The 26,526-nt window shown below is 39.9% G+C and overlaps 1 protein-coding gene across 1 annotated transcript in view; it reads left to right on the top strand.

Moving 5' to 3' along the window:
• Nucleotides 1-26,526, top strand: part of nrg3a (neuregulin 3a) — a 536,209-nt gene that overhangs the window by 483,886 nt on the left and 25,797 nt on the right. Inside the window, exons 5-6 of the mRNA XM_033642364.2 lie at nt 15,110-15,212; nt 23,513-23,639. Coding sequence (XP_033498255.2) covers nt 15,110-15,212; nt 23,513-23,639 — 230 coding nt within the window. The remainder of the gene's footprint in view (nt 1-15,109; nt 15,213-23,512; nt 23,640-26,526) is intronic.

Genomic DNA, 26,526 nt, shown 5'->3' on the forward strand with positions numbered 1-26,526 from the left:
GACTTTAACACTGTTAAATTGTAAAAAAAGACAAAAGGGATGACACCGAGTATGATAACTATAACTATAACACTGTGAGCATCCTCACTGATGAACAATAATGCTTTGTTAACAGTGGCACCAAGCACACACTGCACACTCCAGCCATGGCAACAGCTTAGGAAAATTGATCGTGTCAGTTCTTCTATCATTCATTAAATCACTCTAACCCCAGTAAAATTGTTCGTCACTGTCGTTATGGTTGTGGAGTGGGCTCTGCTATCCACTTTTAAAACAATATATTTATAGTTATTGTTATTGTTATTGGCAGCCCTTAATACTGAGTGCAGATACTAAGACGTGCTCTGAGTGCATTTATACAGTATAATCCCACAGCAGTTACTTTCCACAGACACCCATAACCCTATGCATGATTAATAGAGAGTGAACCGCCCCCCTCCCACTGAGTCAGTTTCTGAGGTTAAAATTAGAAAAGAAGTGTGTGAAGTTGAGATCTCTCCACCCAGGCCATCACCCACCCAAGGCTTAATAAAACAGAGAATATATTCAAGACTTCTTGGAACCTGCCCTCCTCCTTGTACATTTTTTATATTGCTTGGCAAAAAGGGGAGAAAATTTCACTGTATCTAGTCAGTCATGTGGGCATCAATATTTCCTTTCCATCAGAGATCACTGAGCTCTGACTGCAAGACGTTCCACCTGGTTGTAAATCAATGTTAGAGCAAAGTGTTACAGGGAGCTATTTTTGGTGTGGAATGGATTTTAAGTCGTGTTGATTTTCAATTTCAACCCAGAGGGGTTAAGTTGTGTTTGCTGGAAGGAGGCATTTTGACAAACTAGAGCGAAGATGAATGGAGCGAGGTGGACACATCTGTGTTTGTGTTTTCTTTAAGACACATATAAAGTGCATCTCAACAGCAGGGATAGTTAAGTAATAGTAGAAAAGTTTTCATTTCACTCTGCTCGACTTTGACAAGTTAGGGACTGAAACACATCCTGACTGCAAAATATTAGGCCTACTCTGCTCAATGTCAAAGAAGAGAGAGGAGATGGGTACCGGGGGGAAGAAAGACAGGCAGACGTAATGCAGAGCGAGAAGCAGCAATCACTTTGGTGTCTTTCCTTGAAATCACTTTTCAAACAGCATCACAATTTCTGTGTTTTTATTTTTCTGAGATTTTCTGTCAATGAGGATTGAATTCCTGAAGGTGCAGCTTCGCTCCTCTCAAATGTAGTGGTAGTGCTGCTGCCCAAAATATAAAATGCAGTACTTTCTGCTCACACAGGTGAAGAGTAACAAGTGTAAGTCAGTAATTACTTGTGCACCAATTTTGGTGAAATTTTAATAAACCGAAAAAAAGAGTTTAGCATTTCTAGTAGTTTTACAGTTTTTGGTTAAATATGAGTGATGAATATCATAATGTTAAGGTTGTTGACATTGATAAAAAGATTCTTGTGCCTCTATTGGGTCTTTAACAAACTGCCTAGAGTGGAGTTGCATTGCTATGCTCACTGATGGTTTTATTAGGTATGTCATAATAACAGGCTCCTTTTATTTTTTCCTTTAGTAGAGATACACACAGTTATTTAACAAGGCACGCTGTTGGAGGTTGTTTCACTTTATCAAAATCCAAAACCACATCAGTCCAACATACAGTAATATACAGAGCAATGCAAGAATGGAATTTACTTCCAAATCATATCACACAAAGAAATAATATATGTGAAGTATGATGTGTTATTTAGTGAATTATGTTCTGTAGTGTGAATGTATGTTTTGTATTGTCGCTATGTAACTGTGGAGACCCCAGAAAGAAAAGCTGCTGCAATGCACATGCTAACGGGGATTTTAATAAACAAACAAACAGCACTGTACAATTTCAACGTACCCTCATATAACAGTGTGTGTGATATCCAACGAAAATGCACACCCAATACAACAGTTCATATTATATCCTACAAATTAGCACTTCACGAATGACGTCACGTCCTTAACGTAAAGTTACGAAATTAAGGTAAAGGTGGCGGTTAAGTTGGGAACTGCCCATTGGTCTGACAGCCCATTGTTCCGACTGTATTAAACCCATTGATCCGAAGTCCGTTCCGAAATCATCATGATGCCCTGTGGTTAAGGTCTGGTTAGGTTTAGGCACAAAAAACACTTGGTTAGGGTCAGGAAAAGATCATGGTGTGGGTTAAAATGAAAAAGAAAGTGACAAACACATAAGCTGTGAGCCTGCTTCGCCTCAAGCCTTTCCCAGCTGACCCAGAGCCGGTCGCGGCGCACCATACGCCCGTCGCGAGCCGTTCAGCACCGCGGACAGTCGGACTAATGGGATGTCGAACCAATGAGCTGTCGGACCAATGACATGGACCCGGTTAAGTTTAGGCAAGTAAAGTTACTGAGGTCAGGTTTAGGAAACAAAACATGTTGAGAACGAACCTTAAAATGACTCAACACTTAATCAACCTTCACATGACCTGTTCACCACCCCAGCCTGCCTACTTGCAGGGACCGCTTGGGACCGCTTCTTAACTCCCATCAGGGCGTTAGTCACGTGATTGCAGCCTTCCATAATATGTAATGCACGAATTACTGGCTCATGATCACTTGGGTTAGGCATGAATTTAGGTGCATTACTTTACGTAGGAAAATGTACAAACAGTTCAGCCTGAGAATTTTCGTGATGAAGTGATGAAGATATAGAACACACACTGGGACTTATAACTGTGATACTGCCATGGTCAAAACTATGCTAGGGTCTTTCAAGCTCCACTTGTTAGAAAGGTCCTTACATTACAGTAAGAAGGAGGTGCTTGCACAGTCCAGTGGTCATGACAGCAAAGGCTTGATACCCCCTTTGTGTTTCAGTGACCTGAGATGACCCCTTGAGCAGGCCAAGCAGAAGCACCGTGAACAGGCTTTCATTGGAAGAGAGAATGTGTAGGAAGGAAGGAGAGAAAGACAAAAAGATATATACCAGCAAAAACAATAGCCCCAGTTGCTTAAATATATTCAGTATGTAAATGGGCCAATAGAGCCATCCGAGTAATAGAGAAAAGGACTGTGAACAGCCAAGAGAGAGCCAAGAGAGCATGCTTACTGTAGCACGGCAGACCTGCATAAATACAGGTTTTATCCACCATCAGCAGTCTGCGCACCGGCACATGAAAAGGCTAATGCTCAGGGCTGCGAGGCACTTTTGGAGAATCCCATGCCTCTCTGTCTGCGTCCTCTGATCTCTCCTCGCACTTGTTATGTCATTCCCCTCGTTCATACGTTCTCGTCAATATCAGCTGCTCTTGGGACAGAGACGGTATGCAGAGCAGAACCTGTATCAGACCCCATGTTTCGAATCCACGCTGGTTTTCCCGTAGCCCAGTCTGGGTATTTTTGGGGACGATCACGATGTGTAATTTACTTAAATATTATTGTCCATGACAGACAAATCCAGCCATCATGCCCATGAAACAATCCCTGCTGACTGAGTACAGTATAAAGACGGTGATACAGTAGACGAAGAAAGGTAAAGATTGAGAAAATCATTATCCAGTGTAAGACAAACATGGTGAGATATTGAATCCTTCAGAATAATGTGGTTCAATAAATAATACGAAATAAGACGGCAGGTATGCATAATAGAATGTAAATAACTACAAACTGAAACTCATTTGTGCTGGATGAAATGAGAGTTTGGAGGGTCTGTAACAGCTACAAATTAGTAATTACTAACTGTATTAATTGCACATGTAATCATGAGTCCTTAAGCTTGTGGAAATTAACTTTACTTTTTCATTTTCACTATGTTTTTCTGTAGCTTTCATTTTCAAGCAGCACTGAGCTGCACTCAGGTTCATGATATTTGATCTCTCTGGAGGCTGCAAATCTTCACAGAACTTGAAACCTTATTGATCTGAAATCACATTATGCTTAGCTGTGATTAAGGTTCTAACTATCAATAGAGTGTATGCCTCTGTTATGGTTTATTTGTGTAGCGGTCGGCCAAAACTGACCTTTTAACTCCTTTACCATCAGTCATCCCAATTCTGCTGCGATGTCAGCCTTGAACCAATTCCAATGTGCTGCCACTAAACATTAAATTTTACTGCCCTCAAACTAGAAGCCACGGTTTAATTCATAATTGTACAAATGCAACACGATTTAATAAACCTTAACTTAATATCTGCAACAGACCTTGACAGTGTCAATGCCTGCCAGCAGTCTGACTCGTCCATATGTCCAAAACAATAGATAAAAATCCTTGAATGACTCACAAACCTGGCACAGCTGAATAAGGCTATGAAATAACATATCCTAATAATGGCTGGATGGGGAATGAATAATTATTTTTGAGATTTCTCGATGCGTAAGACATTATTTCTTCTTTTTTGGATGGTTTAAAGAGTGTCAAACCCAATTGAACTGTTAGACTGTGAGCCAAAAAGTGAGGCTTGAGATCACAAACTGATGTCAGTGATGGTTTAGTGTGCTTCGAAGCTCTGCCACGTGCATTTTTGTGTCCTTTATTTCTGTTTATATGTCACGTACCCCACCATGCAGACTTAAGCCTTCTCACCAGGGCTCAGAGTCAACGTGCCTGAGAGACATGCTGTCAAAATGCCACCTCAGCCTGTCGCCAGACTTTAGTCACCTCTGTTTATGTATTCATGTGAGTATCTGTGTCTGTGTTGTCACTGACTATCTGAATGTGCTGTGATTTTTGTGTGCCTAATGGGGTCAGTTCACCCAAAATTACATAAAACTTTTTTTTGTCTTTGTGGTATCTGGCTATGAAGAAAGTTTAAGGGGTTTTTTGTTTTTTGTTTTTTGTTTTTTTTTTTTTGGCCTATTTGAGATATCTCCCAGGTAGCCAAAATGACCTGGCCCAGCATTGGTCCAAACTCAGGGTGGGCGACATGGCCCTTGAATAATATCATGATATTTCAGGGTATTTTTGCAATAACAATATTCTTGATGATATAACAAATTAGTAAAAAAAAAAAAAGAAATAAATGTATTACTAATTTAAGAAAATAGAATTTCAACAAAATAAGTGATATAATTTTACAGTTTGCCTCCAAATATTCAGTAAAATCTCAACAAAAATGATCTCTAATTTCTATAGTTTGTGAAGTGAGATTCAGATTCTGTATAATATATTAATAGTTCAACTAAAAAAATCTACCACAAATTACACATGTAAATAGCTCCCAAATACAAAAAATGTCCCCTGGGATCTATATATATATAAATCAACAGGTGATTTCCTTCTTTTAGTAAAACTAGTCCATACCCATTGGTAGCTTTGTCACCTTCTACCTATGCCAATCCTCAATGCCTATGTGCAGTTTCACATAGATTGACCACGTCAGTGAGAGGAAAAACGTGGGACAGACAAAATGACTGACTGACAGAATGACACACTGACAGTTTCCGTGATTATGTACAGCATACCATACCATGACTTAGTCATACCAAAAATTAGAATAAAAAAAACAACAACAACATTGGTCCACAGGGGGAGCCACAGCGATCGGTCGCATTTTAGCCATTTTGAAGCATTTTTCTGCTGTTATAGCGCCACCCAGTTGCTAATTAGAGTTAAATTTCTCCAGGCACCTTGAGGCGTCCTGTTCTACATATCTACCAAGTTTAGTAAAACTCCATATGGCGGTTAGGCCTAGAAAAGAAATTAGCTCTCCAGCGCCCCATTTTGTTTGATGGGGTCAATAATGGAGGGGTCCCCTCAGATTATGTGTGGTCATATGCATACAAAGTTGCGTGGTGATGGGTGAAACCCTTGAGATGTTATACACCTTTATGTGATGAGCCACGCCCTCCACAATATTCATTGCCTTATAGAAGCTCAGTTTTAGTAAGTTTTCCAACTTTTGCCAAGAGGGAACTTTAGATATTGGTCCCTAGATTATGTTCACCCAGTTTCATGCAGATCGCTCAAATTTCCTAGGAAGAGATCCATTTGAAGTGTTTTTCAAAAAATTCAAAATAGTGGAAAATATTTATATAACTAGAAGTTATGGGTTCTTGAGGCAAATTTGTTCCTCATGAGGAGAGGCATCTCTGTACAAAGTTTCATGTCTCTACGACATACGGGGCATGAGATATGCCCATTCAAAGTTTGCAATTTCAGTTGGTTACTATAGCGCCCCCCTTTGGCCAATTGATGTAATATTGCTTCATTCACATCCTCCCATGACCCTCTACCACTGTGCCAAATTTCACATGGATTGACCAAGTCAGTGAGGAGAAAAACGTGGAACAGACACACAGACACACAGAGTTTTCGTCATTATAAGATAGTAAGATCCAAATGATTGAGCTGTTATTTTTTTACACTTGGACCTTTATGCTCTGCCATGTCCCCTAATCATCACGCTGTAACCTGTGACAGGCTGTTACGATACCACAACTATCACACATTCACATATATGGGGTTTTTTGTTGAGCCGCGAGCGTCACGTAGGTTTACATTACCAAAGGTTTATGACAATCATTTGACAACGAAGACGCTGTGCTGCTTCCAGAGGAGCAGCTGAATGAGTTCCCTAAAAGAGTCTGACAAGTCCGGGGCTGTTCATAACATATTCAAGACCCCACAGTTTATTCCACACTACTGAAGCTGCTCATCTTTTTGGAACTGTCGCAGAGTCTGCAATAATTTAGTTTTCAGCCATGCTTGTTGTTGCCGTGCGTAACAGTATGATGTCAGTATGTCAACAAGTCGAATACCGTTAGTATCGCAATATGAATTTTTCATATGATATTAAAAATTGAACGGTATTATCATGAACAAGATGATATGGCGCACCCTTAGCCCAAACTCTGCATGACGTAGGAAATAAATTGGGTTGCATCGGTTGCCCGACTCAGCTGAGACTCAGGATGAATGACGCTCCAGAATCGGGCCAATGAAACTGGCCTGATTCCAGCTGCTGACACTGCCATCATATGGCTGTGATCTCCTCTACCAGCCCAATTCAATTACCGCCAAACAACAAACTGCAAACAAACAGCAAGCAAGAAAGAGTGAGGTCCTTAGGTGATCCTGCGCGTGGATATTGTTGCTTCGTTGTTTGAGCAAAGAAATGTCCATTTATTTCCCGTAAATTTCCATGGCAACAGAAATCCAGGACACAGATATTTTAAAATCTGGACAAATCAAACTGAAAATATCTGCAAGACGCCTCTTTGCTCGAAGTTTGGTTAAACTGACCCTTTAGAAGAGAACTGGTACGAAAGTAACACTTTTCTGATGAACATCACTTTAGAAGTTAACGGTAGAGACAGAAACTAATTTTCATTGTAAACAACAACTCACATGTGTGCTCTTTGAATACCAGATGATTTTTTGCCAAATGTGGAATAACGCTTGACTCTTAAATTGTTCTTTTCAATGAGTCAGTCAGGACAAAAGTTACACATAGGTACGTCAAAAGTAACACAAAGCAATGAATATAAATTGTTTGTATTGTTTTGATTCAGTAAAAATGTGTCACAATGTTAATTTGTTAATGCAAACATATTATTTCCTTTATTTTAGTAAAAAAAAAAAATGTTCATGTACATTTCATTCTTAATGTCAATTTTCAGTTTCATCAATTGTTTTACAACGGCAGTATTACTGTTAAAGAAAATGTGACAGTATAACAGTGATTCAAATTCAGGCAACTTTATTGATCTCAAGAAAGGCAATTCATTTATAGCATACCCAGTGTGCTCACACACCAGGTAAAGTAGTTATCTTTCAGAGGCGACAGATCAACATATATGCATCATTACAAGGAAACAACAAGCGCCATTTTATTTGCTTTATTACTAACATTAATTTCTCTTTTTTAATTCGTTGTCACAGCTGTGACAGATGTAGTGCTCTGCACCCTCAGTACATGTCACGCGGGACCAGTGGAGACAAAAGACACAGTGCACCCACACTTCCCCAGGCAAGGATGAGCTGAATGTCTCCCCATGCACAAGACATTTCTCATCCTTGTCCTGGGAGACTGTAGGTGCAGTGCTTTGATGAGAGTAGAGCCTTCTCTTTGGAGCTTTGGATGACATCTTTTGGCTCGCTCTCGAAATGCTCATTGTTAGTGTAGAGGGATGAAAGTAACAGATGTTTCTTTCGACAATGGCTCCCGACAGTTAAACCTAAATTGCTTCTACAGTATACTGAAAATCTCTGACTTGGCAGACTTCGAGGTGTGTGTGGTACTAAATAATCTTTGAAACGATCATTAATATGACACATGAAACAACACACACAACTGGTCATTAAAACAATTACCACTTAAGTGAATTTATCATCTGTGATCCAAGTCAGCTTCTTGAGTAAGTATAGAGGTTTGAGGTATCCATGAGATTTTTTGTCGCTCTGGTTAGTGTTGCGCATTACTTCTGTATCGAGACTCCCTCTAACAGAGTTTGGCATATGGATGAAAGTAGCTCTTGCTTATAAGTGATATATGGATCAGACGTAGTCAAGGATCAGCCCATGTGTTGTTTCAGCACTTTGTTAAGTACCGTTTTTATGTGTCTGGGTATTATATCAAGCAATACGAGTCATAAATAGCACACTAAAGGCAATAGAGGCTAAAGGCTTTAATCTTTATTGGATATAAGGCAAGGCTATTTCAACAGTTACTCTATCACTTATTGATTTCTCTCTTCCCAGCCGGCTCACCTGTATGGAAACATGACTGCTGTAAACGCACTCTGAATGTATATAATCGCAAGAGTACAAAGATGTGGCAGCAACACCTCTGTAATGCTGCTGCTGCTGCTACCAACTTGAGTGTAAAATATTAATCATATTGTTCTATAATGTTACTGTAAATAAACGAGCAGCAGGGCTCCGCGGGGCAGAACCGGAGGTTTGAAGTGGAAATAAATAGAAGATGTGACCTCACGGCCCCACAGATGGAACATGAACATGCTTTCCCTCTCTCGAGCCGTATGATTTATTCACATCAAGAGAGTGTGTTTGTGCATACAGTAGGTGTGTCCAAACAAGGACGTGGGAGGGAGGCTGCTTGACCTTGGCAACGTATTTATGATTGGCCTCACACCAAGCATGCTGCATGCATATATAACATGCAAGTCTGACTGTAAGTGATAAACTGAACTTCTGAACTCTTAAGTTTCTTTACCCATGTGTATGTAAGTGAATTAACACATACATGTGTGTGTGCCTACTTTTGACAGTGTCATTCAGATCAGCTTTGCAAGGCTAGATGAAGTCATCCCAAGTTATTCAATCCTTGTCTATCTTCAGTCTAAATCCACTGTCACCCTTTCTTTTGAAAAACCTGTCTCCATCACCTTCTGTAGCACCTTTTCCACTTCAGCTAACCATAAAAACACTTTTGTGAAGTACTATTTTTTTTTCTTTTTCAGGCTCAAATGAAAATTGCACTTAAAAACATGTGAATGAAAACTTTCTATCTTTACTCCGCTCCTCCAGTCCTTTCTTCCATCACCTTCCCCCCTTACATTAGAGCACCACTCTGATAGAAGTCACTCAGTAACAGAAGTCATAATTTGTAATTGGCCTTCAGATCCGCACATATAAGAGCATTCTGATCTAACAGCTATCAGCAGGCTGCATCATTTGTCGATGCTTTCCTGTTACAAATCATTGTTACAAAAGACATTTTCCGGTCTGGTATATGAAGGTTAAGGTTTAGTAGGGTTCAGGCTAGGGCTGCCCCCCGACTCAGAATATTCCTAGTAAACCAATAGTCATCAATTAGGGCCATTAGTCGACTAGTCGCCTGCATGTCTATGATATTAGTTTAATGATTAAATGATATATTTTGGTGGTTTGAGTTGAAGGTGTGAGAAAGAATAGTATCAGTAACATTGTTAACATTGTGCTACATTACAGAGAAATACAAAACCGTACTAATGAACCTTCATTAATATAGGCCTATATTTTATCTACAAGTGCACGTCACACACTGAGCGAGCCGCCTGTTAATGACGCTGTGGGCTAATGGGCATGTAGCTACTTCCATGTTTCAGATGATACGTCATGTTTGTAGTCGACCAATGAAGATGAGTTTACATATCACCTTGGGTTCGTCCTTCACCTTCTCAAAATGATCCCACACTTTGGATTTCCTGCCCGACATGTTATTAACTAGCCTGTGGAATAACCACAGGTACCAGCCCTGGGAATTAGGGGCAGTACACATGCTGTATCTTTATCCACCTTGAAAATGTGAGGTCGGATGCTGGGCACTACTCTTGTGCCTTTTTTGTGCCAGCTTTCAAGGGGCAGGTTGCTTCTCAGATTGCTAAGCAACCTTAACAAGCATCGTATAGCCTATTTACAAGCACTCCTGACTGCAGAGCTGATCTTCTTCCAGGCGCTGTTTATAAGTGTGTAGGTCTGTCGTCCATGGGACAGATGTAAAGCTCTGGGTAGCCCTGCACTAACATGATCAACTCTTCCGTATTTACCAGATGGAATATTCACAGAAGAAGGGAAAGATATCTGTCGGCTGTGATTGGTTTGTAACGTGACTCCTGTCTGACTGCTGAGCGTGGCCACTTTCTGTGTCTGTCCTTTCAAATTAAATTCCCACATGGTCCAGTCATATAGGTTTTGATTTATTTTGTCGAGGTGCTCCTGATAGAGTTTCACATGTTCTTGTGTTTGTTTGTTTTTGTTTTTTTTGTGACTAAGCAACCAATGAAATCTTGTCGACCAGTCTGATCGACTAACGTTTGGTCGACTATTCGGGGGCAGCATAAGTTTAGGCACAAATTCAACTTGGTGAAGGTTACAGAAAGATTGTGGTTTGCGTTAAGAAACCTTCTTGCTTTTGGTCAGGGATCAATTCAGGTCACAGTTATAGTTAAATGTATATTGACTGTTGGTGGGAAACACAAAGCAAACGGCAGACTGCTGTAAAGAGGCCTTGAAGGTAGAAGAGGAATGTAGTTTTGGGGTGTTTGCTGAAACAACTGCTGCTGTTATATTTCCTGGGAGGACAGTCTGCTCTGATCCACTGAATCATTATCAGCGCTGATACTGTTATCAGACAAATTGGATGTCAGCCAGACATGTCCAATCCACATTGAGCACTCTTTATTTGACTATCAGGTTGAAATTCTAACAACACAGCATTATAAAGCCTCCTAGAAACCTACAGATGAAACAATTTGCAAAAATGAATGGCTCTTCTTACAGATTCAATCACAATGTTTACTTACAATAACTTCCAGGTGGAAAGCACGACTGTCACATGTATATAAAATCAAATGGCGCCAAGCCGACACTGCCTCAGCTGGTGAGTTTTTAGTCATCTACAAAAAGGCCCACTGAAAAAATCGATATCAATTTAAGTGTACACTATATTTAGAATATTTCCACTGCTTTGCCTTGTGTTCAGACAGACCTTTCTGACGAGGAGTTGAGGCTGTTATATCAAAGCCACCTGACTCCATTGATAAAAACAGTGATTTTCCATAACAGAGCACAAGAATTGGTGGTCGACTGCAGCCTCATTGGCAAGTATTTAAGGTAAAGCGCAGCGAATATTCAAATGTAGAGTACACCTACACTAAAATAGAAGCTAAATTACATTTTGCTTTGGTGCATAAACATAACATAGGTCGACCAGAGTGTTTAACTGTATATCTTTAACCATTGTAGTGACAGCTCGCAGAAGTGATTATTGTTGTTGGCGTGACTTCATGGTGATTCGATCTACAGGTAAAGGGGGACTCTGCACATTTTACACATAAAGGTCAGTTTACTTGTCACTTCTCAACAGTTGTAGAATTTGATGAATAAATCTTAACTCAAGCTTCATTTACTTACTTTTCCCACACATCCTTATACCAAAACAACAGAGTAGGTCATGAAACGGTCACTACGTGGTTAAATGAAGAAACCAGATCATGATTTCCTGTGAAAATATGTTCCATAAAATTTAAACACTCACACTTTTACTAGCCCGCTGTGGCCACACATTCTGACAAATAAAGGCCTGTCTCAATAAGACACCTGGTCTAGTTGCAAAGCAGCTCTTTTTTTTTTTGTAGAAGTTCTTCGTATGTATAAAACCAGGGTGTTGGCTACCTCAAATGATGTGTCCATTCCTTGATTACCTTGTAAGTTATTCATATTCCTTGAGTCTGTAAGGGGTCCTCGGATCAAAAGAATTAAAAAGGTTTTTCATAAAAATTAATTCAAGTTGTGAGTTTAAACAGGATAAAGAGGTGTTGTGTCGGTATACCGGGTGCCGTAATCCTCGAGTGCCGTAACTCTCTCTCTTTGTGATTGCTGTCTGTCAGAGCTAGATTAAATGAATGATTCATTATCGATATATTATCTGAAGCCTATTCATACTGGTTTAAATAAACAGTTTGATTGTATTTCCCGATCTTTGCAACAGTTTTGTGTGAAAGGAATTAAAGGCCTGTCCCAAATATAAGCCTGTTGATTTGTTGCAATAAATACCCCAGGCTATTAATTAAAGTATGTTTGCTATGTTGACTTTTGGTTTCACACAGGACACCAACAGTTGTCCCCAAGGTGAAAGTCCTGTGTATGTTTTAGCCATCCACCAGCTCATCCAACTCCCTGTTTGGACTCTGTAGTACTTTATACTACATTACCTGACTTCCTCCTTTGCTCCCATTATGATAACTACAGCCACTAAAGGTCACCACTTACTAAATGTAGATATGGGCTGTAATAAGCTGCTTGCACCGATGACCTATATGGCTGTTTTTTGGCTGAGGGCGGGCTGTGTTTTTAACAAAGCTATTAACTCGTTGCCATGGAGATCGCTTAGTACCCATGTGACCTATGTATCGTGTTGAACTAAGAAAGCAAATGTTACCTGTGTTATCCATTGATGACGACTGAGAAGTTATGTTTAAAAGCTTTAGAAAAAGTGAGTAAATGGAGCTCAAGTTAAGATAATTCCACCAAACCACAATTTCTAAGCACAGAACTGAACTTGATGCATCATAGTTGTACTGTATATTGTGGCTTGTGTGGCTGGCGAGAGCCTCTTTAGGTCTAAGAAATTAACCCTGGTGGGTATCTCAGCATGGGCTTGGAGTCTAAAAATCCTTGGGGCATGAAGTTTGGAGGAAGTAGGAACTTTTCAGGCGGGAAAGGTCTAATGAATAGATGTTCGAGGTTGCAGTACAAGAAGTGTTTTCAGAGCTTGAGCTAAATTAAAATTTAGGATATCTTGACCTCTTCTGCTTCAGTTTTGACCTTTTTATTCTTCTGACTCATGTGAGTGCCAAAACTTTATGGAAGTGCAGTATTAAACTGCTATAGTACTCCTTTAAGGAGTGATCAGTTTCTCAGTGAGGTATACAGATGTTAATGTAATAAAGTAAGATGTAAAATACCACATACAGCAAAAAGAATGAAATGTCATCACTCCTACATAATCAATAGAGGGAGCTATGTTTCAATCCACACCTTCATCAGATGTTTATTTAATCAAAAAAGGTTAAAAGGGCAGCAGTGTCGCATCAGTATCAGCTAATACTTTGTATTTACTCAAAAAATATGTATCAGGAGAGAAAACAAGCTGCAGCACCCATATCTCATTCCTCCTCATCTTGTTCCATCCTCTCTTGTTTATATTTTCCCATCCCTTGCTCTGTCTTTCTCTCCCGCTCTGTCTGTCTGTCTGTCTCTCTGCCTTCCCTGCAACCGACCTCAGTGCGCTCCCGTAGGACAGCCCCTAGCTCCCTCTAATGATATAATTATAGCCAATGAGCCAATGTGATGACTCAGGCTGATTAGCGGCATCAAAACAACGCTGGCCCCAAACATAACTTAGACATAGATGTAGGGAGAGAAATAGGGGCATGGAGGAGAGGAAAAGATGCACTAACAACGCACTAATAGACCCTGTGACATCCGTTATTTCATGGATTATGTATGACATACTGCATGTATGCTGGGTTATGCAATATCGGTGTGGGCATTAGTAGCTTAAAGCTTATGCTGATTGATCCTGGTTTGAATTCCCAGACAGGCTTGAAAATCTTGGTGTGCTTGTGAATTAGTAACACTCTCCCACGTTGACTGCTGTCAGGATGCCCTTGAGCAAGACGCAGTGGCTGCAGTTGTGTTGCTCTGTAGCTGAAAAGGTTGTGGTTGTACTCTGCAGCTCTCAGCAGTGATTTTCCAAGCCCACGCACCGAGGAAGCAGCTGTAAAGAACTTTATCTTTTTTGTACTGAAGTGGCCATTCAAACCCATCTGCAGTAAAAATTTGTCTCAATCACCTCAATATAAAACCCCAACACCTTGTGTCATCTTCGTGCTTTTCCAAGGTCTGAGCCTCGCTAAATAAAACTTGATTGATCGCCTATTAATGTATCTGAAGGCAACTATGATTTACTTGTTCGCAGCAAACAAGACAGCTTCCATTTTTCTCCACTAATGGCGTCCGTCCACGCCATAACTCTTCTTGTCTCCATGTATTCAAGCTCCATTACATGTGGCATCCATTTCAAAAGCAGTCGGCGTCTATTGGAGCATTACTCGATGTTGTAGAGCTGACACAATGAGCTGACAGGCGGTGCAGTAACTAAGAATAGCAGGTGTTGCTGGAGAATTGGAAATAGGTGTTTGTGTATTGTTAATGTGTTTCGAGTTGTTATTTTATTTTAATTTGGTTTATTTATCGCAAAAGTAATTACACTTATACAGGAAAGAATCTGCAAGGCAGATAGAAAAAAGCTCCAGAGAGCTGTTGCACCGCTACTGGCTGTTTGATGATTTGAAATGGCTGTTTGGGTGCTGTAAACAACGGTGTTTGAAATTAAAAGTGGGTAAGTACAAATCTCAAAACCGTGTTTAATTCTGTGTTATGGTGAGATTTTTCTGTACAGTATTAATTTAGTATTAGCTCCGTCTCTGTGAATATTGACTGTGGGATCTCAGCAGATATACACACATTTATGCACACTCACACGGATTTCTCCTCCTCCTTTTCTTTCCTTTCTTCTTTGTCTCTCAGACATGTACGTGATTGACTTTATTACCAGTGTGTTGTTCAAACATTAATGTGACGTCTTCCTCTGTTTTGTGTCCCTGCAGAGAGCAAAGAAGTGTACAAGAGACAAGTGCTGTCAATCACATCCATCGCTATGGCGATCAGCCTCCTGGGAACCCTGTGCATGGCCCTCTACTGCCGCAACAAGTGAGAGGACAACCACACAAAAACACACACATAAATGTACATTAAAGAAAAAAAAATGTTGTATGTAAATTAACAGTTTCATGCGCAGCTCTTTCTGATCTTCAGGGCCCAATTTATTCAGGTTCAGAATGACCCAGATTTGGAAACCCCATGTTTTGCTATCTAGGATCAGCTTATCCATCTTACTGTTGTGCTGGATTTTCAAAGCAACATTGGATTGAGTCACCCTGATCCAGATACAAACTTTTCATGGTTACCAAATCCAGATAACATGTGCTCTAAATGGGACTACATGTCACAGTTTAGGTAAACAACAAACATCTTGCAATTACCACTTACCATCGTAAGTGCTGCCATTCAGCCAAGTCTCACGTCGGCAATGATAAGTGGCTGGTTGGTATAAGTGTGCTTGGCAGTACCAGGGGAGCACACGGCCAGACAACAACGTTTGTTAAGGGGTCGAAAAGTCTGAATAGAGTTGGTGGAAGGGTCCAACAACCACCAACTTTCCCCCAGGAGAATGGTGTTTGCTTCCCATATAAATGTACAGCCAAACCATGTTTCTTCTTTTTTAACCTAACCATGTGCTTTTGTGGTCTAAACCTAACCACGTGTGTGTGCATTAGCTAAACGTGAACACATGCATTTGTTGTTGAAGGTAAAAAGTGTCAATTTGTGGTGTTGTACCGACATTGTGCTTTTATTTTGAAAGAGACTGTATGAAAACCGTCCTGTGAAAACAGAAGTTTATCTGGAAAACACACAATGCATTTAACAAGTTGACATGACATCACAGAACGTCAACAACAAACATACCCAGGGCACCTTGCACGTCATTTGTCGATGTTGAAAGTCCATGACTAAGCTTCGATATGTGACGAGGTCGGAGTGAGCATGTGTTGGAGAAAGAGAACAAAAAAACGAAACCAAGATCTTCAAGATTGTAACTTAAAGCCTTTTAGTAAAAAAAAGGATGTTGTCTCCAAAGTAGCTGTTAATATCAAACAAAAGTATTCTGTAGATAGTCTAAAGTATACTTTCTTTACTTTCTCACCATAACTGTTTGACAGTCACGTGCAAAATAGAAATAAATGTTTTTTGTTCAGTTTGTTCCTGAAATCCACCCTTCTGATGGGATCAGGGTCATCCTGATTTTTCCGGATCAAAGGTATCCCAATCCTACAAAGAAGTTTCAAACAACACATAATGAAGGTTTGATCCAGATCAAAACCAAAACTGGATTACATGATCTAATCCTCTTTCAGAATCCCTTTTTCTTTTCAACAACCAATTTTCAAGTTTTCAATCTGATAGCCGAAATCCAATCAGATTACTTCTGAACAACCAGCCCATTTTTATCCCAACTTACCACATATCACCAATTGGTCAGTGCCGTTCATGTCTACATATCACACGCTTGGTATCCTCCTGTACTGGTTGTGGACATTCAAGGACAGCGTGTCAAGTTATGCCTGTTAAATGCATTGTGTCTTTTCTAAATACACTTCCTGTTTTCACTGGAAGTGTTCAGTTCCTGCTCATTAGATGCATACAGTCTTTTTCCAAATAAACTTGCAACGTCAATAAAACACCTTGTATTTATGTATTTCCATGTGCAACAATCTTACGTGGTTAGATTCAGAGAAAAATGACATGCTTTGGTGCTACAGTCTTACGGGAAGATAACAGTGGGCTCCCGGGTGAAAGTCCAGGGTTTGTTGAACACAGCACCCCTCCCCATCCTATTGGGACTTGCCAGCTTGGTTTATTGCATTGTAACCGGTTGCATTTCAAACTGCCGCCATCCAGCAGCGTATCATACTGCCACGACAAGTGCCATCCGGCCAACTGGATGTGCATCATAACACTGTGAAAAGTTACATCCAGCCACATTACAAACTGATGGCGCCTGGCAGCAGGTGGCTTTGGATGTTGATGTCTGACACTAAAATCACTGACAAGGCGGCACTATCTGATGATTTTAGAATGATAACTGGCTGAAAAAACTGAGCCTTGGATATAGTGAACTGAATTGAAGTTCCAGTTTCATGCAGTTTACAGTAGCTGGCCATCATTCTTACTGATAATAATGACATTGTGCTTTCCACGTTAATTGCTTAGGGAAATGTGGTTTATCACTACAACAAAATCAATCAGACAAGTACAGTAAAATGTGTTTTCCAAATGTCGCACTGCAGCTGTGTGCACACACTTGTGCAACAAGGAATTACTACCGACATCACAGGTGTTGTTTATGTGTCACAGAGATGAATGGTTTGGGTTGGGCTATGTTTGGGTGTAGGTTAGGTAAGGGGAGACACAAATTGATATGCAAACAGACTTTGACACAATAACGGCAAGGCACACACACACAAACACAAAGTTCACAGACTGTAATTGGACGTTTTCACCAAACTCGTAGATGGAATCCATTTTTCCAGCCATGCACAAATGTGACATATGGAATTTTCTCATGAATGTGTTGGCAGGTAAATTAGCTGCAGTGACATGTAATTTCATCCCAACCATCGGTTTCCTTGCTTTCATTTGAACTCAAAGTTGCTCCAGTGATTTTCAAACTTTCAAACTTTCTTTGACGATAATATTTATGGTCAAGTCTGCCATAAGTCCTGAAGTAAGCAAAGTGTTACAGTATTTGGTCATGAGCCCAGTTGGATGCGGGCAGTCAAAATGCCCAAGGAGACATTTTGTTAATTTAGTGAAGGCCAATGGAACATGTTGAGGCATCAAACATCTTGAACAAAATCCCAGACTGGGTATTTGCAACAATTTGTAAATCTCATTATGTGCACACACATATTCATAGGCTATTATAACCCAAAGGTCATTCATGTGGCTCATGCTCCCTCCCTCTCCTTTCTGTCCTTCTCTCCCTATCTGCATATTTCTGCAGTGCATGCCCTGTGTTTGCACGTTAATTGGCATATGAATGGCTTACATCAACTCCAGGCTGTAAGAACTTTGCATAGGCATCCTGTTGAGATATATTCTCAACAGGACGGGTCAAACATCCGGTATGTAACGGCAGTCTGTTATTTGGGGTGAATGGACCGTGGAACAGGCTGTGATAGATAGCACTGTAATTCCATAGGCTTCCCTCTGTAATATACTGATGTGAGTGAGTGAGCAGCCTGACAACAAGATAATCGGATAAAGGCATGATGGACAGGCACTTTCAATGAATCCGTAATTGAGTCAGGAAACGAGCTTGTTCAATGGAGAAGATGTATACAGATCAGGAGGAAGTGTTCATGCAAATCTGAGTGACCTGAACGATAAAGTCAAAGGTTTTTTCACACTGAGAAAGAAAGAGTTGGATAAAATATAGCTAAGTGGGAGACAAATGATTCTTCAACTCATGCTGTCGTCATTGCTCTTTAAAGGGCAGCGTGTCGTGCAGTGTGAATGTATTTAAAGAGTGACACATTTTCTCCTTTTTGTCTCTCCAGCGACACTCAAAATGAGGTTAAAGTGCCCGCTTTAAGCTTTAAGTGTGTTTTAGGGAGTTAATATCCATGGTTGGTGACTCATCTCTTGATTTTATACATAGCCCTGCAAATGTTAGGATACAGCAGCAAGACAATGACTTTAAACATGCAGACAAGGCAACCAACGAGTTCAAGGCCAAACAAATAAATGTTCTTGACTGTCCAAGTCTGTTAACTTTCTGAACACCAGACTGAAGGCAAAGACATAGCTAACCATCAACAGAAAAGATACAAAGAGTCTGTAGTTTACGTAAACTTACCCAGTGTCAACAAGTTAAAAGTCTGTGATAACTTCTCTAATTACAAACTGCAACCTACTTTACTCCCTGTAAGAGCTGAAATGTGGTAACCAGATTTTTTGGTTTTTCTATTGAGTGATCTTAATTCGACCTTGTCACCAGAGAGACGGTCAATATTTAAAGATTCAGCAAAACTCAGAATTATCTCCAGTGCCAACAATTTGAAAATTCTGGCTCCCGCGATAACTGCCTGTGTCAATTACTGTGATTAAAGTGAGATTGTGGTTTTGAATTAATCATTAAATTTAATAAATCATGGGCAGGCAACTACCACACTTGGTTAAGGTAAGAATATGAATGTTGTCTGATGTTCTGTGACAGAAGGTGAGCTGCAGTCTGCGTGAAACTTCACCACACAGCCATTTACTGCCCCGACCTCTACACCAGAAAGAGAGAATTATTCACTATGGAAATAACTCCTAAGGATATGCAACTGCTTAGACTTAAATCATAAGAGAGTATCCTTTTTTGAGGACAAACAGGGGGCATCCGTGTAGTTTAGGCATTAAGAGGCCAACGGAAAAAAATAACGTAAAGGTATAATAGCATGATTAGTCATATACTTAACTCTGATTAAAAAGGGGTAACAAATGCGTAAGTGGTTAACATTTTTTGAGCAACATGACCTGTAAGACTGCGAGATTTCTGCCAAATATGAAGTGGTACCAAGTATGTCTCTTAAGTTACATTATGTTTTGTTTTACACGCATATCTATTGCTACGTTTCCGCGACACTATGCCAGCTTTTTGGAAGCCCTAAAATGGAGACCTTTGAAAGTGCTGGTGACCCACTTTTAGTTTGAAAACTCCGGGGTTGAATTTGAGTCTGGATGGGCGGAAATGGAGACATTTGAAAATGATGACACAGACACCCACGTTCACTTCCTGTTCATGTGTCAAGTCGAAACATTTTAGCTAGGTCTCCAAACCTTTTGCGATTTTGTCCCTCTTGTGTGCGTATTCCTTTCCCATTATTATGGCTTACTCCAGCGATGGATAATTTCCCCAGTGCCACTCTATTATGTTACTGTATATATTTTGCAGCAACTCCCAATCTGTTTAGCACTGCTTTGACCACCTTATACTCATGTGTTACTTTCAGTTGCAATTCTAGCTCTCCATCGATCCAAGCAAAGAAATCTCTGATCTTACCTTTTGCCATCTCCATAGAATTTTCTTAGCAGCCAACCGCAGGATAGACTATCTGCTTCCTGTTTACATTGGTACGCGTATGCCAAGTGTATGTAAATGGTCATGTAATATGCATTTTCAGGCATGGTAGTATTGGCAGATTATTGGAGATTATTTCTGAAACAGTACTGAGAGGCTTGTTTAAAACACTGTTAAAATAAAAAGTATTAGTGTGGATGTGCCCTTAGACCCATTCATAATAATACACAAGTTCCCTTAATCAAAAGAAGCCTGAGTTCTAGCTACAGGTAACAAAAGGTTGGTGATGTTTGAGGTTACTGACATCTGACAACTCTGATTTCATTTTCCTGCAGCAAAATCATATGCTTCTATCATAAAGAGCTGTTTGCATTCAAATAAACAACCAGATTGTGCTAAGGCTTTAGAAGAGATATCAAGTAAATGCTTTTCCAAAAGCAGTATGTACCAAATGTCACAGTCTTCTTCTAAGGAAATATAATTAAAGTGCCGTAGAGGTGGAGAGGATAGGAGCGTTCAATGAGGCTGTTTGTAAACACTGGATTACATTGCTGTCATTCAGCAGAGAATCTCAAAGACCGGAACTTTAAAGGCTTCATCGGCACGATCTGATAATGGGCTTACCTTGGCATCAACAGAATGAAGTCGTGATAAAAGGGTTTAGTGCAGGAAATGTGAATGCACAAACATGGGTAACTAGTGTTGGACTAATTAAAAACATGTACTCTAATATTCACTGGTCAGAAAAACAAAGCAGAGGAGCTTCTTTCAGATGAATGGGAGACATCTGAATACAACCCTCAATTATCTCTTGACCTCTTGTCATGCGTCAGGTCTGCGTCTGCTAAAGATTGGGGTCAAACTAATTAGTTTTCCTGTTGATGATTTCATTCCTTCAGTGTCTTGGCAACAAATATCACAAAGCATTCTGATTCAACCAGTTTAATAAAAACACATCTGAGAAACGAGGAGCCCAGACTCAAAACATCTTAACAGAATTTATTAAATGGAGTCAAGGAACATCATATAAGCTGTATTTTTTTCTGTGTCTTTTTTATTACTGCTCAGGGAGGACAGAGTGAGAGGTATAGATAGACGGCTTCTTTGGTCAATAGCTCACTTTCTTCTTCTCCTGTCCTTGAGGGCATGAGGCTGGTAGAATGCAGTTCTCCTTGGCCTCTGACTCATTTTTAAAAGTATGTTCGTGGATGAGTCTGAAAAACTGGGGGGGGGGGGGGAACTACAGATGCTTCGCAGTGTCCTTTAGAAGAGTGATATATAATGGGTATTTAGAAAAGTAAAGTAGGATAAAAGCCTTTACATTTAGTCTCTGGTCTTAATTATATACAATTTAGAACATTAAAAACAAAGTTAAATGCTTTATTGTGTAACCTGTCCCCGATGCTTTTCTTATACTGTAACGACTGTAAACTGTACATTTGAAGTTTCTGGAAACGATTGGGATCACTGTTTTTGTTTATTTTTTATTTAACCTTTAGTTGACCAGGAAGTCCCATTGAGATTGAAAATCTATTTTACAACAGAGACCTGACCAAGGTAGCAGCCAATCAAAACACATTTATAATGCAACAAATACAACATATAATACACAAATCCACAATAAAACAACAGCTATTCAAACATAGTGGCCTCTCAAGGAAAACAAGCACATCTGTATCATCACATTCTTTATGATGCCCGTGAATTCATCAGTGGATGTAAGTGTTTCTTATTTTAGATATTTTTGAAGATTGTTCCATGTCCATGGTGCAGAGTAGGAGAATGCAGTTTTCCCTAGGTCTGTTAAAACCCAGGGTACATTGAAAAGCAACCACTTAGAGGAGCGTAGCTGGTAGCCACCGGAGCTGACACACAGAAGGGTGCAGAGGTCGGCCGGAATTTTTCCCAGTATTGCTTTACAAATAAAAAATATACCAGTGCTGTTGTCTGCAAGTGGTCATTGACATCCAAACCACCAAATCATAAAGAATGCAGTGATGAGTAAGTGACTTTGCATTTGTAAGAAAACCTAGAGATGCACGGTACACTAAATCAAGGCTACGTTAAATGGAGGAGGTTGTACAATATACAATATGTCACCGTAATCAATTACAGACAAAAAAAAGTAGCTTCCACGAGTTTTTGAAAGTAAAACAAGACTTATTTCCAAAATAAAAGCCAATCTTTGCACCTAACTAGAATAGCAATATGTAGCCTACATGAAATGAAAGCTTGTCATCCATCCATATATCTAAGTACTTGTATGAAGACACTCTTTCAATGGATTTACCATCAGAAGTGAAGATGCTGAAATCATCAAACAACTGTGGGCGAGCTTTAAGAAGACCATAAATTTTGGTGTCCTGAGCATTTAAAATCAATTCTAAACTTAGCAGAGTGGTTTATAATGACTAAAATGCAGTCTGAAGGTTTTGCACCACCTGCATTATGGAGGGAGCATGCATGTAAATGACAGTGTCATCTACATATAAATGTATTTTTGCTTGGATGTCTTTACCAAAATCATATTGGAGCCAACTGGCCAGGGACAGGTGACCTAAACGTGGTCACATCTATGGCTGCAATTAAAAACTACACATGTTAAATGTGTTATCCAAGAGAAGGCTGCAAGAGTGATATGCCATCATGACCTACTGTATATTTAACAAACAGGGTGATAGTTTAAAAATGCCTTACGTAGCTACAGGGTTAGATGGACAGCCTGATTAGGACTTACAGTCCATACTTAAATATTTCGTTCAAGTTTGTTTACCATTTTCAGAAATAATCCAACCTGGTTTTAGCTTCCCTTCTTCTGTTCTCTACTGTTCTGTGAAGGTGAGCCCAAGCTGATCTTAAAGTACATCTGTAATATTGTAGATCTGCATCATTCCTGCTTGAAACAAAGACACTGCAACTGTCCCAAGGCTTCTGTTTTGAATTAATAAGAGCAATATTATAGATTAGTTACAGGTGGGATTTGGTGGGGATGTTGACTGCAGAATATAATTATGACACTGATGAACTCAAGGCTTGTTTTACTAGAAGTAATTTGTGGAGCCTAATGTGATGCTGAAGAGGGATGGATGATGCCTCTTAAGTGAACGCAGCTGAGGAAGGTTAAAGACTTTGTCTTAGCAACTCAAAGCTAGAGTTACCTGCAACACCACATGATGATTAAGTAATTACTGACATTATAATCTTAATGATTGGGATGAAAACCTGCACAAGACTCACAGTAATTTAGCTGGCAGTGGGCAAAGCACTCCTGAAATACTTTACACTTGTGAATCATCCTTTTTTTTTTTTTCTTTCTCTTCAGGAGGCGCAGAGAGAAGCTCCAGGCCCACCTGAAGGAGAGCCGCAGTTTGAAAAACTACACTGCTAATGCCAATAATGCCCTGGATGCCAAGATGAGGGCCCCTAACACCAACCTGCAAATGCATGAGGTAACTACTGCTGTTTTTTCCTTTGTTCATCTTGACGGTCTTTCAACATGTTGATCTTTTATAGTCAGTGGATGATTTGAGGGGGGAAAAGGGGGGATGCCATTCTGCTTATTAGCAAAATGTCCAAAATACATGTTAACCTGCCATCCATCTGTCCTGGGTCCAGATCCAGATGCCATCCTATCTGGACCCGGACATACAACCGATCCTGTACAAGTGGTTATGTTAGTGTAGTATGAATCACAAACTCAACACAGTGCGGTTTTACTCTCACTGGAACAAGTTGCCTTGCAAAAAAAAGTGCTTCTGCTATTTTTACTTCCTTTCGCAATGTCATTGCAAAACCAAACTCCAAAAACATTGCAACTATCACTGCAATTTTGTTTTTTAGAATAGCTGCAGTGAAGTCAAGCATTTTAGGCAGCAGTAGTCTCAAAAAGAGCCTGTGAAATCCTGGAGCGACTGGCTGTATTAGCTGACCAGGAAACCCTCAGACCAATTGCATACGTTAGATTATCTCTCATAATACTACCTAGCAAATCAAATCTGTGCATTCCAATTAGCATCGCAACTTGAGTGAACTATACACACATACAAACAGATGAGTTGAGTTGAGGTTACAGTTGGAGACATAAGTAAGGCAGAGAAAGGTTTCACATGGCTGGTTCCAAAGAGAGAAAAGTAAAAAGCAAAACGGCTTTGAATCAAGAATGGACAACCTCTTCCATGTTCAATCTTCCCACGGGGAGTTCAAAACCAGTACGTCTCATCATATGTTCTGAGAACGTGGCAGTTATTAAAAATGGCAATGTTAAGTGCCACCACAAAGAAAAGCAGAGAGCATCATTTGAACAAACATACCTACTCAAATCTGAACTGAGCATGCATACACCTAAAATCAGTAACATCCCACTGTTCCATTTCCCTTAAGATTGGCTGTATAAACTAATGTTAAGGTGACAGCATAACTTGGATTACATTAACTTGAACCTGTTGTAGTTAAGAATCAGAAAGACTAAAAAGATTAAGACTTTTTTTATTTCAAAGACCATATTCAGTTGCTTCTAGCAGCAAAAAGACACAACACAACAAAAACCCAACAACCTCAATACATGTACTATTAGTTGCCATGAGGTTGATTTCATGAGGTTTTTTCTTAGATTGTTGCTTTACAGGAAAAAGCAAACATTCAAATTTGATATCAGGTAGCAGTGCCCCTGCAGAGATTATCACAAATCAGATGTATACAGTGTACATATTACACCAGAGTATTGGCAACTATCATTGAGTTCATTACCCTCCTGCAGTTTTTAGCTGCCTATGAATCAGTATGTATTCCCGTCTCCACCTGGCCACTTGCATTAAGCTCACAGGTCTTCGAGTGAGCAATCGTTCAGTGGTTTGGGAGCACGGCGCTGGCTAGCGATGTCATTCATCATCTTCTCAGCACTCTTTGTCATAGCATCTCTCCCAGATGTGTGTTTCGGAGGAGCTGGTATGGAAAACATTACATTAATTTGAATGTCAGTCAAATCCACGTCTTCCATCGCCTTGGGAAAGTGTATGTATGCATTAGTGCACCACTGGGCATAAATTAACTTACCGTTTTTTACATGTTTATTATATGTTACCTACGTAATCTACACAGGTCTGACATGAAGCTTTATTGGATAAATTGTACATTCTCTCCAAGGGTGTAATTTAAATGTACAATGAAGCAAAGAACGTGTACTGTGAACACTAGGGGCCCTCAATCCATCATAAACACATTAACATAGACAAGGTTGACAAATCACTGTGTGGGAGAGGCACAGAAATTTGTATCTTGTGTACAAGACCCAGTTTGCTTTGAGTAGAGATAATTACAATTCACAGTGGCAGTGAATGATACGGCCGACACTCAGTCCTTGGCCTGATATGCTGAATGGGCATCATGAGGTCCATCAGTATGAGAGCTACACTGTCCTCTAAAGAAAAACATCTGCATTGGTAATTTGGCAAAACAGCTTAAAAGTGAGTTCATGTGACATTCTTAAAGTGTGATGAAAAGTCCAAAGGAGAAGGTCAAGGTGATGCCAGGGACCACAGTTCCATATTCATCTCCTACTGTACTGAAAGGCAACACAACCCAGTCGCCAAAAAAAACATCGGCACTGTAGTTTTTCTGCAAACCATGTGGAGGGTGGTGGTTAAGTTTAGGAGCAAAAACCACCAAGTTATGGTTAGGAAAAGATCAGATTTTGGCTTAAAATACCCTGATCTGGGGGCACAATCTGGGCAGGACAAGAAACTATGTCTCAGCTTTTTGTACCTAAAAAGCTGCTTCAAACAGCAATGACTCTCTAAAACACAACTGGTTTTGGCGTTTGGTGGTCTCGAACTCTCATCTGTAATGGTCTGCAGCTTGGCATGAGTCTCACCATCCCTTTCACCTCCAGATGACAAAGTCAGCTCATGTCCTACATCACTTTAGAAATGTTGGTATGACACGTGTGAAACGTGCAAATGCAAGATATTCATGGTTTGCAGAAATGTGCAATGTCAACATTGTTTTTGTGGTGAATGGGCTGGCCAACACTTGTTCCTTAAAACCATGAAAGCAATCTCTTATTGTATCCAGGCCTTGTCTAAGTAGTTTTGGTGCTTTCACTTAAACAGACGTTAAAACAATAGTTCAATAGTTTAATAGTTCAATATTAATGCTAAGATAATTGGCAATCTCTTCACATTTATTGTACGGACATGGAAGTGGTATTGATCTTCTTATCTTACTCTTAGTAAAAAGCATATTTTCCCAAATGTCAAATTGTTCTTTTGAAAATAGAGATATCAGAAAACTACGGAGTCATTTTTGTAATGAGCAGGGCTGTTTTTGAAGGCATGGCCA

Source organism: Epinephelus lanceolatus, chromosome 17 (genome assembly GCF_041903045.1).
Source record: "Epinephelus lanceolatus isolate andai-2023 chromosome 17, ASM4190304v1, whole genome shotgun sequence".
Lineage (NCBI taxonomy): Eukaryota > Metazoa > Chordata > Actinopteri > Perciformes > Serranidae > Epinephelus > Epinephelus lanceolatus.